The following is a 14317-nucleotide window of genomic DNA, read 5'->3' on the forward strand; positions in this document are numbered from 1 at the left end:
ATCAGTTTTATCAAGCACCCGCGGCGTCTTTGATCATGGCGATGCGTAATCATTGTATTTTATGGTGGCATATTGCCCGGACTAGCTGTGACCATACCAGCCCATGTGACTGGATACCGCTAATTGCGCTCATTAAAGATGCGCTATGTGATAATATGAACTCGTGAGCTTGTGCCGGAGATTTATGGTATATTTCTGTGCTTTGTCATTCCAGTTCCAAGATCGAGACCAGTAGCATCTTCGGCAGCGAAGTGTTTGTGTTTCTTACTTACAGAGTTCTGTTGCTGTTGTTGTTGAGTTTATAAAGGTCTGTCCGCGCCCTACAATGGCTGCATTATGGCTTGACCCCGTCACATCACCAAGTGTGACTAAAACAGAATTTTGAAGCCAAAGGCGGAGTTTTACTCCCATCGGTTGATGGGATATTCGCCAAAGGAGTCATTTTGTATCCAAAATGCCGCGAAACCGGCGATGACTGACATCTAGAGTGGTCCCACGGCTATACACTACTGACTTACAGAGTTCGTGAATGCAGGACACTTGAATAAAGTCCAAGTCCTTGATGGCGTGTGACCGCGCCAACCACTATCACACCTGTCTGCGCTTCTAGAACGCAATTTGGTGATATTATCGCGTGTTACATGCATGCGTACGAGCCGGTGTTAGTTACAGAAAACACGTGAACGATGCTTAGACTATAAGTTAGATAGAGACATTTTATGCTGATCTGTGATAAATGACTTACATTTGTCTCAATTCTGATACATATATCGTGTTGTTGTTGTTGTTGTTGATGATGATGATCTTTTGTTCGTGTTATAGTTCGCCTCATGTTTTTTCAATGTGTGTGTTCTTATATCTTCGATTCTTTTTTGTCTTTTCTATCGTTCTCGCCATTAGGTGTGTTAAATATACTGTCGAAACTCGATATATCGAACTCTGTTATCTTGATGTTCCGGTTATGTCGAATTTTGTTTTCGAATATTTTGGGTTAAAGTATACATGTTTTGTATTTCGGTTGAATCGATTGTTTCGATGTCCCAACGACTTCAATATTTCGAGTTTGGGCTGTAGATATGTCTTTTAGATTATGTTTTTATTGTTTAGTCGTCACTTAGCATGGGTGTTGGAAGAGGCGTTAAAGCCACGTACGCAAACAGTCCATTTCTTTGCGCTGAGAAAATTTATTAAGTTTGATCGAATAAATAAAGACCTGTGAAAGAAAGGACTGATCTCAAACCATGCATGACCACACGTACGAGCGGTGGCTATGATGAGAAAGACTGGTAAGAAGACAAATAAAGTAATCAACGACGGAATATCCATAATGGGAATGAAAAATAATCCCATAGCTTTTGTGTACATGATCTACAGGGGCCCTTACATAGGCATTTCCAGGAACATTTGAAAATATTCTTTTGGACAATACAGTTCGGACATTCTTTTCAATATTATATTATTAGATAGTTTGTTGTGTATGTTGTAGGGTGGTTAATTATTACCTGAACATACAACTCTGCCATGTACTTACGGACTATTAGACTCTTTCATGGCCGCTCGTTTAAGATAAACTACTCTAATATCAGACAAAGTTATAATATACATGTAGTTCAACTTACTCCCTGGTATAAAACATCACCATTATTTTGATATCCGTTTTCAAACTTCCAGATAAAGATAAAGTATTACGGCTATATATATATATATATACAAATAGTTTTGATAATCAATCAAAGCTCTGCCAACGAACACATCGCTATCTCGAATAAGAACAAAACAGAACAGAAAAGGCTATATTTTGTATACGTTTATAACTTTATTTAGACGGATACATAGTATAAACAATTCAGGAAAAATGCAAAAGTATCAACGCAATAATCATTGAAAAAATGGCATATTTAGGAAAGTAGGAACTTAATTGAACACGAAAACGTTAACACAGAAATAAGCTTATCAATACTACGCATCCACAAATCAATTATAGATCACGTAAAGTGCTTAAAAGAAAAATTGAATTTGAACACATGGAAGAATTCCCTTGATTTTTATCAGATTTTCGAAAAAAGACAACTTCATGAATGACATACCGTTTTGTTTCATTTACTTTTTCGATTTTGTAAACAAAAATACAATTACTATTACAAGGGTTATGTCTCGCAAAATTGAGATTTTTTATAACATCATTCTTACCTATTTCATATCTTAAACATCAATTTATTGTTTCATATTCAAGATATGGCAAACAGGTAAAGTAATTGAGTGATTATATACAATTATACTATATAAATACATTTCATTGATTGAATTGTTTTATGCAAATATATAATGCCTTTTTTGTGAGTTTTGTTTGGGGATCCTCGACCCATTCCACACATGTGACGGGGAAGAAAAGAAGTCGTGGCTTCCAAAAAGAAAAAAAATATACATGTACGTACATCATCTAAACACGTGTCATTTCTTATACATGTATATCATTATTTCAAATGTATGTACATAGTAAGTGCGAAAGAACGCCTTCATTTTGTATAACAACAAGGTATAGAATTAAATACTGATGTTCAATGTAAACATACATGTATGTTAAGAAAACAGTAAGCGGAATATAACAATTAAAGCAAATTAACATAACAAACCACTGTAAATTAGGTCTGTTTTAAATCTATTCAAATAAAAAAGTTCTGGTCTCATTTGTCGACCATATTAGCGTGGCTCCCGCTTCACGAAGTACTGGTTCCCTATCTGTTGCTTGTTGGTGGCGCGCCAGTGGTCATTGTCGTTGGTGGACGGCCATGGGTCACGTGACGCGAAATCCACGGCGCCTCGTGTAGGGTCGGCGGAGGGGTTAGTGCGAGCTTCGTGGGCGGCGCTCATGGCATTCTGGTACTCTCGGCTGTTGTTCCGGCGGGCTTCCTCCCAATTCTATAATATAACGTTTTACACAACCGAATACATAGATTTTCGTATGGTTGGCTGATCCAAGATGTTCAATAGTTTCCGCTTATGAATGATGCACAGTCTATATTCGCTATGTCGAAGTCGTTGGGACCTATGTAATACCTCGAGACAACGAATTTTCGATATAACCGAAGTTCAAAGAGTGAATAAATAAACCCAACACATTCGATTTATTTTCGACATAGCCAGGACATCGAGATAACAGACTGAATTACAATAATAAATGTCTTGCCTGATTGTTTAAATAGAATCATCTCAACACTTGTGCACGACCGTTATGTTTTTATTAGATAAGAAGACTTTAAAAAAATATATCTTTACTATTTCTTCACCAATGAAACATGGCGCAGTCTACGCCGTTTATGGAGCCCCCCCCCCGCCCCCGCCCCTGCCCCCCGCCCCTCCACTAAGTTCTTTTACCAGAGTTTGATTGAGAGTTCAGTTTCTTAAAACCCTTCGACAGATCGTTTTACAAAACGCCCGTCTGACGGAGCACTGTCACATTAGTTTGAAAACAGGTTTGTCGAAGTGTTTGATGAAACTAATCACCTTATCAAAGTCCGGTAACAAGACGAATGCGGTGCTCTTTAAGAGGCATACATTGCCCTTTGTTTCATTTAAAATAGTATAGTAATTGAAAAGTTATCTTTGTTTTAACACTTCATTTTAAGCAAAATGTTGCCTTCCGACGTAGCATATATGACGTAATTTATCACGTGGTATACACACACTGCATACGTACTCGAGAATGTCCGCGATCATCCAATGTCTCATACTGATGACGGCCGCCGCCCCATGTCTGGTTGACGACTTCATGGACGGTGTTGGGGTATCCCGGGTGTCGCGTACGGTTGTAGATTGAATGGGCCACGGCCCTCTGGCCAGCCATTGGCTCCCCGCGCGATTCACCAAAAACCACTCTCGCGACCTCCTCGTCACTAAAATAGTATTTATTAACATTATTAATTTTTCAAAATTGTAGAACTAAAGTATCTGTGTTTCTTACGAGAAGTTATTATGTTCTTTGTTTCATTGCCAATACTTACAGGCCGGGGACAACTATAAAAAAAGCAGTGGCGTGGCTACATATAGGCCTTGTAGACCCGAGCCTACAACTTTTTTGGAAAATAATAAATTTGAATAACACAAAAATGAAACAAAAGCTAATAGCTACTCAAACATTTTGTATCACTCAAAAGTTTGCTTTATTTTACCGAAAGCAAGTCTAGTCTTTTTCATTGCAAACATTATTTTTGCCATGAGTTTTTTAGACCCTAGCTACGCCCCTGAAAAGGGAGTAACAGAAAATGGCTACTACTTCTATGTACTTTAAAATTGCACAGATGTGTAACACAATATACGATACAATTACTGATAAGAGTTTTCAGACATTTGTCATAAACATTCTTATAGTATAGAAGTTTTCATTTATGAAAATAATAAACTTCAATGTTCGTATAGTATTTGTAAGTCTAAAAAATATTTTTGCCGTTTGCTTCATAATTTGAATTTGCCTCTATGATTGACAGGCATTTTATTCTATAAAACGTCCCTGCCTGTGAGGGCTCCGATATATACCCATGTTTTTATCAATTGGATATCTCGTGACCGCATACTATTTGTTATCAAAAGAAAATCTACACGTGAAGAGTATATGGGAGAAAACTATATACATGTAACACGATTGAACGATAGCAAAAAAGGTCACTTCACGCTTGACATGAAATAAAGGACAAAATACAACCTGCAGACGACGTTATTTATTTCATACAATTATTATGCACCAGTCAATTGTAACCACGGTCCCCCAGGTCCGGGGGTATACCGGGGCTAGCGGGGGAAATGGGCCGTGTATTTACCTTCCAGGTGGCCCCGCAGTTCCGAGTGAATGCGTTGGTTTTGTTTTCGCGCCGAAAATATCGGGGAATGGACCAGAAAGTCAAAGTCCCCGCTATTCCCCTGACCTGGAGTGGAGGGGGGGGGGGGCGTGGTTACAATTGACTGGTGAATTAGTAATCAACAACCAGCAACCTTTCAAAAGTCAAATGATATAATTATTACATGGCGTCACCGTGCAGGCATCCACGTTTAATTTTAACTATATAATATCTAATTATTCACCTCAAATATTTCAAAGGTTACATTTGATTACTTCTGGTGGAAAATAATATTGTATGCATTAGAATCGGCTAATCCTTATGGCGGCAGAGTTGTAGTAAAATATTTCGCGCTTAAATTTATTCAATCTGTGTTTGTCGTGTCGGACAATTGATGTTTGAAATAAAATATAAGAGCATTTGTCTCAGATAAAAGGGGCATAACTCAAAAAAGAAACTTAGTATATATACTTCGGAGTGATGGAACTTAGTACATATGTGACATTCTTTTGCATCACCTTGTCTCTCGGTTAATGACAAAACTTGGCACGATTCCAGGCCAGGGCGTGTATGAGTTTTATTCATAGTCACCAAGCCGGACAAATGGATTTAAACCTCCCAACAACACAAGCCTGCGCTGCATCGTGCAGAGTGGTTAATGTAATGTTGCAATAACTTGTTTCACAATAGTTGTAAGATACTAGTAGAAGTTAAAGTGACACTCTTATTCAAAATCATTACATTCATTATGTATAACACACATTCATTTGAAATAATAAACCATTAACTACTTCCTAAATAATGCATTTATGGAAAATATGAATTACTGATAACAAGATTGCAACCGTGTATTTAATAGCTGAAAACGCACAAATATTAAATGACTGGTGAGTGCAAAAAGCTTTATTGCAATCTACTGATGTCTCATAAGGTAGACATTCTGTGTTTTCTGCCCCTTTCTTTTAAATTAAACTCGGTATCTTTCATAAAAACCAATGTTTTAGACATTATTCATCCCTTTTGGTATATTAAAGCAATTGTATTAATTGTGGTAAATCTTATTTGGGAGTAAGAGTGCATCTTTAAAACTTAAGCAAACTAAACAAGACTTTGCACACACACTGAACAATACAACTCGATTGAAAAAAAAGTCTTTGAGAAGAGAAGACTGATAAAATAAAACAAACTTACCTCATTTCTGTTTCCTCGGATGAATTTCAGTGAAATGCTGGCGAGTGAGCGCAGGTCGACTTATATTCTCCACAATGTGGAATTCCAAACATTACTTATAAAACAGGGATTTCCCATCACGCCACCTTTCATCATGTAGGCTAAGGCCAAATAAAAAAAGTACTATACTGCTTAATCACGTATAAACACTTGCATCTGGGAGGGAGGAAAGAGAGATCGTTAAAAGCTCGGACGGAGGGACGGACGGACTGACGGCGAACGGAAAGACGGAAGGATTGCCGGACGGAATGACGGAATGACGGATGGACGGACGGGCGGGCGGGCGGTCGGGCGTGCCGGCGGGCGGACGGACAGACAGGCAGGCAGGCAGGCAGGCAGGCAGACTGACAGACAGACAGACAGACAGACAGACAGACAGACAGACAGACAGACAGACAGACAGACAGACAGACAGACAGCTATCAATTGTGTTTGACAGTCATGGTTTTCAAAAAATGGTTTACAGAAAATGTATTCCTAGAAAAAATATGTTGCAACATTCGTTCAGTCACTCGGCGTTAAGAGGTTTTGGCCCAGCTGATCCATACGATTACAATCGTTATCATGCCGACGCAAAACTATGACATATTTATGGCCTTTATCAACCCACTTGGAAACCAGATAAATGTCAAAGGCTACGAAGAAATCATTCTGAACACCTCGGCCATTTTCGATCGTAAACAACTTAGGATGTATATGGACGGTTTACAATGTCCAAAATCTGTATAGTTAACTACGCTGCAAATAGATAGCGTATTAATTCCGATCCGGCAGTTAAACTGAATGACATTTGGCAATCAATTTCAATTAAGTAATACAAAATATACATTGAAACACTATAATTTATTAATATTATTATTTAAAATTTTACGAACTACTTCTACTGATGTACCGGCATACATCCGAGGTTGAATTCGATGGAAAATGGCCGAGGTGTTTCGAATGCGAAGAAATATTATCTTCTTTATGTCCTGAAAGGGGCTTGTATTTTAAAAAAATATACAAGTTGTGAGTTTTGTGGTTCGTATGGCGATAAAAACGATAGTAATATTTCAGCTTAACGCATACATTACGATGCTGTTCGAAATATCCGTGGTGATATTTTAACATCACGTTTTTAATCAGTTAAGATCAAATCGGTGTATAGTGAAGTCATGTTTTCATGATATCGTGTATTTCTGAGGTTGAACTCGTGAAACTATGAAATTCGTGAAGTCATTAAATCGTGAAATTGAAATCGTGAATTTAAGTTAAAATTGTTAATTCATGAATAAGTATCATTACTAAAGGTTGGGGTAGTAACCCCAAAACCCCCAACACTTTAGATCTAATTAATTTTGGTTCTGATGGAGGGGCGCAAGTTACACCCCCTCTAACATGATATCCTGGACCCGCCGCTGATCATAGCATTCATGCATATCGTGAACTCCTGAATGTGAAATCGTGAAGATTAATTGTCATCAAGGGTATTGCGTAATTTTGAGATCATCTCCTAAAGCGAAAGTACTTCTGAGTCATAACTTCTTATTTAACCGTTCTCCTTAATACTTTCGCTTTAGGAAACATTCAAAGTCGGAAATGTACGCGGTGAGCGACACACACTGCTATAAAAGAAAATACATTAGAAAAAGGTCTTGTTGATGAAAACGTACCTAAAAATTATACTCTAGTTTTTAGAAATATATATATTATTTAAACCATTGCAGGCCCCTTTAATGCCTACTTCCACTTAAACGTTCCTTAGCGTATTGCAAAATACACCAATTAGTATTTATATGCAGGGGCGTAGTCAGCGTTACGCACTTACGCATGTGCGTAGCATCAATTTAAAAAATGAAAATAAAATATGGCCAAAAATGGCATCATAGTCGAGGGTTAAGCTAAATATTGATATCAGAATAAAGGAAAGATCACCTTTAGTAAGCATCGTTTCTCTGTGCTAGATACGGCTAACATCAAGCCTAAATCAATCACTTGGTAACTACAAAATGGCGGCCTCGAACCTATAGATCCCTTCAAATACACATCAGTGCTCAACATGTTAGTTCCATTTCCGTTTATTTACCCTGGCGAGCCCCCACCCCCGAACCCCCTACGGCTACAGGTATATTCCCCTCCCTCACCCTCCCCCTTTCGTGCGTAACATTCAGTAAAGCCTGCCTACGCCCTTGAAGTGGCATATGACAGTGGTATGTAATATCATCCCAGAACATTGGCTAGTTTCCATATTTATAGGGTTTAAAGCTGAATGGTTTGTTCTTTAAAAAACGCGCTGAATATGCTGGGTCTACTTGATTTAATGAAATAACTTTTTATTGTTTACATTTTAACCGCATCGTTTTCAACGCGTCGTTTGTCATTTTACCGAATTCACAGTGGTTATGCCAAATCAATGTTATGTTTCTTAGGAGAAACGTAACTTTGTTTCTTACGTTGTTTAGTGTAAAGTACACAAGTGGAGGTTTCTCCCCATATACGGTATTTTGGGTCGTGAATCACTGGAAATAAGAGTAATCTTGCATGCAAAGTGGTCAATTGATTATATAATATATAGGAAATTTATTTATTATATTTGTGCTTGAATTGGCTATTAAAACTATCTTGACAAAGGCACCTAAATCCATTCAAACTGAAGCGCTTGAATTTTTGCCATCGAAAAAGCAATTCAATTTAATTAGCCATACCACGGAGCCTTTTCGGTTAACACATCGTTACTTTTTGTTTAACAATCTTCGATTTTCATAAGTTTATTATACTAGTAATCATATCTGATGAATTAAACTATTGCGCATATAACGTCATTATTATTATCTTCGTCTCCGCAAACATTTCACCAATAAACAGAACAAAAAAATAATAATTCCTATACAACCATAAACAACATGTAGCTTACGCCAATGCAATTGTTTGATATCACTAGGACCCCAACACTTTGACACGTTATGCACATAAGACACGTGGTCAGTATATGTTTTCCGGTTTTTCTTCAAGTTATTCACCTTTTCACATATACTACAAAAACTTGAGGGCACAAGCTCGGTTGACGCATATTTGTTTTTATTATTAAGATACGATAGATATTTTGATTCAGAATCGCCTACTTGTAATAAATACTGGACTAGTTCTTTGGCGGAAGGATAATGTGCGGAGTCTATAAAAGTGTCACGTGGTAATAATTCGGAATAGTTCGCACCTCCGCGAGTCACGAGGACTATTTCCCAATTGTAATAGCGGAAGAACTTCTCGGTTATGTAGTCGGTGCAAAGACTGTTTTCAAAACTTAGATAGAACTTGTAATCTTTCTCAATGGACGCTCGCAGGGTATTGATGTTGGTGAATTCACTTCCGGAGCACCTACCGAACACGTCGATCTGAAATACATGGATATAGTTATTAAGGTCAACTATATCCTCTGCTGCAAAATAAATAATGCAGTTGTTTTTTTGTAATAAAAGCATGCTTTAAAATATAGCATGTTAAACGATCTTTTACGTTACGTTGAGATATGAAATAAATATATTTAACTGATACCAGTAAGTGATACATTTGCTTAAGGTAATAGCACAGTGAATCTATTACACTAGCGTGACCTATCAAATATGATTAACGTAAACAGTTTAAAGTTTGTTCCGATTGCACTTAATTACATACCAGTTTGAGATCATGATACATGATGACCATACAAGGGATTAGATAGTTAACATGGTTCCAGAATCGCAAATTGTATCATGCATTTGTGACACAGGGGCTAAATTCAATATAATTATTATTCTTATCCTTATTTCTTACACATGCCCCACTGAAATTAATTTCATTGGCAAATTATTATAACAGTCCAATCAATCGACTTGTTTTTGCTTTTTTTTAATATTAAAATTAAGATAAATCTAAGATTGTTATTAAATATAGACCAATAAGACACAAACTGAATGGTATTACTTATACCTGAAGACCGGAAGCGCGCATCTCGTGCACAAACTCGTCCCTCCAGCTGTCTGCCCCGCAGTTGCTTACAATCCACGCCGCCCATTTCCGTTTCTGCTTGTACACAGACGGCTTTACCTGGACTGGAGGCCCGGCCTTAGTAACCAGCATGCCGTATGGGTAAACTATGTCTGCGTCCGTCCTGTATGACATGGACCAATTCATAGTTCTGTACCAACTGGAGTGCCGGTGGCCCAAGTGCTTGTGGTTGATTGGGGATTCCAGGCCGAAAAATATCCACGCCTGGTCGGTTCTGCGCTCGGAGTGCATTATTGGTGGCGAGTAGTCGTTCCGTTGCGTCATCGTGAACACTATTGCCGAATGGCTTCGGAGATCTCCGACCGCATCCGTCATCAGACAGTTGCTGTACACGCATACCGTCTTCAGAGCATTGTTTGCGAAGCTCAAAGATACCCAGTTAGGTTTCTTATACCACAATATAGATTGAGATTTTCCAGAACTTGTGTTCACCTTGCTTCGTTGCTCGGCAACCATTCCCTCCTGTATATCGACCAGGGTTCTCTTGTGATCCAAGCTTGAGTGAACGTCTCCATTCAGGTCGTTAAGCCCTTTGTGTTTTGGAAAAGTTATGAGATCGAGCGGCGTTGGCCAATATCGATATCCAGTCATATTGAACACTTGGTTAATGATAAAGACGCCCAAAAGAAGCGTGGCTATAACAAGAATCAATATATTTCTGCAAGTATGTTTACAAATAGTCCTCATTTCAACGTAGTGTTATCTGTATAGCATCCATTTTCATCGCTGTTTCAAGTTTTGCATCCTGTCGCTCTGCAAATAGAACGCAACGTTAAAGCTACTCTCCCATAGATGGGAACCAAACTGCAATATCCAATTAAATCACATACACACACAAACGCACACGCGCACGCACGCACGCACGCACAATGATTAATTTACCTTGCTATCCTGAGAATAATACAGAACTGCATTATCCAATTCAACTATCACCAACACACACACAATGATGCATAATGTAACTTGTTTTCTTCACAGTAATGTTGTTTATCAATACTCCGTGAAACCTCATCAGCATCGATCGGAAAAACCTACATGTTCACGGTATATAGTATTGAATGTATTGGACATCTTCAGCTGCGCACGAGCGACATTCTATTCATGTAACGATTGAGGTATTAACACAGTTCAAAGTCGACCAGATGACTACAGTCGAACCCCGTTGGCTCGAACTCCCAGGTAAAAGCGAAAATACCTCGAGCCTCGATAAATTCGAGCTAAGCGGGAATGCTTACCTTCAGCTATAGAAAACGGTCCTTTATATATAGTTCGAGCCAACGGAAAAATCGAGCCAAGTGAGTTCGAGCCAACGGAGTTCGACTGTATTTAGTCCAAAAATGAGTCAAGTTTCGCAGGTACCGCTTCCTCGTTGTTGTTTTTCTTATCAATTGCGTAATTTGATACTTGTGTGCAACAGTATCACTTCTGTATATGAAATTAAACTGATTTTATTAAGTGAGCGTTGCCAAGTTGCTAACACATCATATCGTTGACACATAAATGGTATAATACCTGTGAAGTAAATAAAGCAAACACAACGAGTACCGCACATCGTTCCATGCATATGTTTCTAGGGATCCCCCCTCCCCTCACCCTCCTCCCCTAAAAATATGTTGTTTTTTACTTCAATATATACACTTCAAACAATGTTTGCATCTATCCTCAGGCAAATACTTCATGAATAGCGTTTAATAACTTTTAGTAAATACACTTGTTTACTTCCGCCAGTAAAGTGGTAATATCAACTACTTGTATCATTCATTCATATATCCATCTTCATCACCAAGTATTTCACATCTCGTATTTCAAATCACATATTAGTATTTCAAATCACGTATTTCAGATAGTTTTAATGTCATATTTCACACAAACCACTTTTTGTACAAATGAGGAATATTTCCAGCTCAGTGATTGTAAAATAGTGTTAAATGTCGCATACGTTAAAATCAAACACTTAAATAAGCAACAAAGCTACTAGTATTTCAGTAACAGCGAGTTTTCCTGACTGCTTCAATGCGTATGAATGTCCTGTGGGCAATTTTGTATATACATACCACAGCTTCAACAGGATGTTATTCGCTTGTAAGTGGAAAGATGTATTTATAATTTTATATTGATGAATTACACCTGTTCATGGGCAGAGGAGGCGGTGAGGGGGTTGAAGGTGGGGGTGGTGGGGGCGGGGCGTTGAGGTGTGTGGATTCAGGCACATACAGGTTAACCCATGAGCAGGGGAATGTGTCAAAATCCTAAGGTTTGGATGTTTCAAGTTAAAATAAATCTGTACATAGTTCCCGGATCACGGCCTCCCTGGGCCTTACTAAATGCCGCATGTCTGTTATCAACCGACCGGGGTCGATGTCTCGGAACTTCTTAAGTCTGATATTTATAACATTATTAATCTACGCTCAATATTTTTGTTTTTCTGTAATAAGTGAACTATTTGCATTTTTCGATGTGTTTTTGACTGTATATCGAAGGACACTGTCTGATAACCACGAAAAAGTAAGGGTTTTTTTCCATCAAAATCAGGTAAAAGTAAGTTTTACCAAACAAAATAAGCTACTTAAGTGAAACTTAGGTAGTTTCGAGAAATGAAGGCTCGCTGTCTAACACAAAACTGTATAATAATGATAGATACACATGTGTCGGCAACTTTGATTTTTATTTTTTATTTTTATATTAAAGCTGCACTCTCACAGATTGAACGTTTTGACAATTTTTTTTTGTCTTGGAACGAGCCGATTTTTACGAAAATCTATGGAAAACAGTTATATAAGACTGCTGACAAAAACTGTATCACATATTCGTATATTAAAGTTATAAAATTGATGTTTTATGCATTTGTTTTTCAAACCGTTAGCGGTTTAAGCCATACAACATTAATTTTCGAACGAAAATATGAAAATCTACTATCTGTTTTTTTGTCAACAATCTTGTATCATTGGTTTGCAGATATTTGCGCAAAAATTTACTCTTTTCAAGACAAAAAATAAAAAAAAGTTGTGAAATCTCAATCTGGTCAATCTGTGAGAGTGCAGGTTTAAGATTTGACTAAAGTATTTTCGCGATATTGGGGCCGGGAAGCAGTCGTCTCCTCAAACTAACAGATGGGTGTTTGATCATATGTGTACGTCGATATTTTTGTATTTATGAAGAGTGTATATTCACAAATAATAGTTTTAGTAATTATTGTTATACATGTAGTTAAATGTTAAAGCTGCACGCTCACAGAATGACCGTTTTAACACCTTTTTTGACTTGGAATGAGCCAACCTTTGCGCAAATGTCTGGAAACCAGTGATATAAGACTATTGACAAAAGACCAGATTGCAGTTTTCTTTCCATATTCACATTCAAAAATTGCTATTTTATGGCTAAAGGCGTTACTAACACTTTAAGGCGAATGAGTTTTTCTGCAGTTTTCCAAACAATTGAGAAGTGTCTTATTGTGAGTTAACTTATATGACTGAATTAAAGGCATTTATACCAAAATCAGCTGATTCTGAGACAAAAACAAAATAGATGTCAAAACTGTCAATCTGTCAGAGTGCAGCCTTAATACAAGACCAACCTACATTTAATGATAATATTCGTTCGTTGCTGATCGGTTACTATGAAATAAGAATTCTCATACCTTACACAATTCCACTTTAAAATATTCCTTACACTCCTTGAACAAACTGTTTAAAATTGAACCAACTAGTTTAAGGCTGAAAATGCATGTTTATCGTCCTTCACATATCAAAACATGTCTTCAGAAACAGGCGCATGAGCACCCGGAAGCCGCTCTGGGCTCTAGAAACCGTTCAGCATTGAAACCGTTTTTTTATTAAACGAAGCACACACAGCTCAATAAAGTACTGCATTGTTTTCTTCTGATAAGGTGGTCCGATTAACCAAATAAAAGAACTGTTTCGCCTTTCTAGTTGTATTAATGACCTATTTGCGAAAGACAAGCACAGGCTATCTTAAGGCACATTTTTGTTTTGTTGGACTGTTATCAGGAATGGCACGGCGAATGTTCCATTCATTTTAAGAAGTGTATAGTTAAAGGATATAAGAACATCGTCATCCATTTTCGTGAATACAAACTATATAATAACCCTTTTACCAGCTAAGTGTTTCTTTCAATTGTTTGTTTATTTGAGTTTATAAAGGTCTGCCCGCGCCCATTGGCTGCATTATGGCTTGACCCCGCCGTGACGCCATCACGACCTAGATTGTGTTTA

The 14317-nt window shown here is 37.7% G+C and overlaps 2 protein-coding genes across 7 annotated transcripts; both read right to left on the reverse strand.

The window, feature by feature from the left end:
* Nucleotides 1-1791: 1791 nt before the first annotated feature.
* Nucleotides 1792-6154, reverse strand: LOC128218582 (uncharacterized). Of its 2 annotated transcripts, none has more exons than XM_052926287.1 (3): nt 6024-6154; nt 3698-3893; nt 1792-2919 (listed from the first exon to the last, which is right to left on the reverse strand). In XM_052926287.1, exons 1-3 carry the CDS (start codon nt 6026-6028, stop codon nt 2701-2703), a joined length of 420 nt encoding a protein of 139 aa, XP_052782247.1. In that variant the 5' UTR covers nt 6029-6154; the 3' UTR covers nt 1792-2700. The 2 variants fall into 2 exon arrangements, with proteins under 2 accessions (XP_052782247.1, XP_052782248.1); XM_052926288.1 differs by lacking the exon at nt 6024-6154 and adding an exon at nt 4815-4925.
* A 2506-nt stretch (nt 6155-8660) lies between these two features.
* Nucleotides 8661-12099, reverse strand: LOC128218578 (alpha-(1,3)-fucosyltransferase fut-5-like). 5 transcript variants are annotated; one of them, XM_052926281.1, is made up of 4 exons: nt 11598-12099; nt 10968-11116; nt 10008-10838; nt 8662-9433 (listed from the first exon to the last, which is right to left on the reverse strand). In XM_052926281.1, exons 3-4 carry the CDS (start codon nt 10770-10772, stop codon nt 8870-8872), a joined length of 1329 nt encoding a protein of 442 aa, XP_052782241.1. In that variant the 5' UTR covers nt 10773-10838; nt 10968-11116; nt 11598-12099; the 3' UTR covers nt 8662-8869. The 5 variants fall into 5 exon arrangements, with proteins under 5 accessions (XP_052782242.1, XP_052782241.1, XP_052782240.1 ...); XM_052926280.1 differs by having other exon boundaries at nt 10968-11180; XM_052926279.1 differs by having other exon boundaries at nt 10968-11180; nt 11445-12099.
* Between the last annotated feature and the right edge of the window lie 2218 nt (nt 12100-14317).

Source organism: Mya arenaria, chromosome 14, assembly GCF_026914265.1.
Source record: "Mya arenaria isolate MELC-2E11 chromosome 14, ASM2691426v1".
Taxonomy (NCBI): Eukaryota; Metazoa; Mollusca; class Bivalvia; order Myida; family Myidae; genus Mya; species Mya arenaria.